Below are 548 nucleotides of genomic sequence, written 5' to 3' on the forward strand. Positions count from 1 at the left end.
CCCCCCGGGGTGGCTGGTGCCGGAGCCATTCGGCGCTCCTGGATGAGGCGAGTTGCTCTCCTCGCCAGAAAACGAAACCTGAACGTGCGAAATGGCACCGAACGGGGCACGTGAACAGGAGAAACGCACGTGGGCAACAGGAGGTGACTGAATTAATTATGGGGCGCTGGTAAAACATCTCGTTTAAGTTTAGCTGCTCAGGTCTTCAGTGTCACACACTTCTAACTAGTTCGTTCCAAGCATTAAAGAGGAAGACAGCAGCAGAGTTCCAGCACACTGTAACACAAGCTGCAGCAACAGCTGGTTACCAACATCCCTGGTTTGCAGACCTAGCAGTGCCGAAGGTTAAGGACAGGAAGGGTAGAACTTTTACACCGATATTCTGAAAACCTGCACTACACTACCGGCCTTCACAAAATGTGGTTCTCACTCAACCCCTCCAACACCTTCTTAATTGGGAAGGGGGATGGGAAGAACTGCAGCTGCACCACAAAGCTAGGAAGGGCAGGGTCTCAAAAGCAACAGCAGAAGTGAGGCAATTTAACCAG

General features: G+C 51.6%; 1 protein-coding gene across 1 annotated transcript in view; it reads right to left on the minus strand.

Annotated features, from left to right (window-relative positions):
* Window positions 1-314, minus strand: part of MTFR2 (mitochondrial fission regulator 2) — a 7,926-nt gene extending 7,612 nt beyond the window's left edge. Inside the window, exon 1 of the mRNA XM_009999231.1 lies at window positions 309-314. Coding sequence (XP_009997533.1) covers window positions 309-314 — 6 coding nt within the window. The remainder of the gene's footprint in view (window positions 1-308) is intronic.
* Window positions 315-548: the final 234 nt, after the last annotated feature.

This window comes from Chaetura pelagica, unplaced genomic scaffold (genome assembly GCF_000747805.2).
Source record: "Chaetura pelagica isolate M959 unplaced genomic scaffold, ChaPel_1.0 scaffold90, whole genome shotgun sequence".
NCBI classification, from domain to species: domain Eukaryota; kingdom Metazoa; phylum Chordata; class Aves; order Apodiformes; family Apodidae; genus Chaetura; species Chaetura pelagica.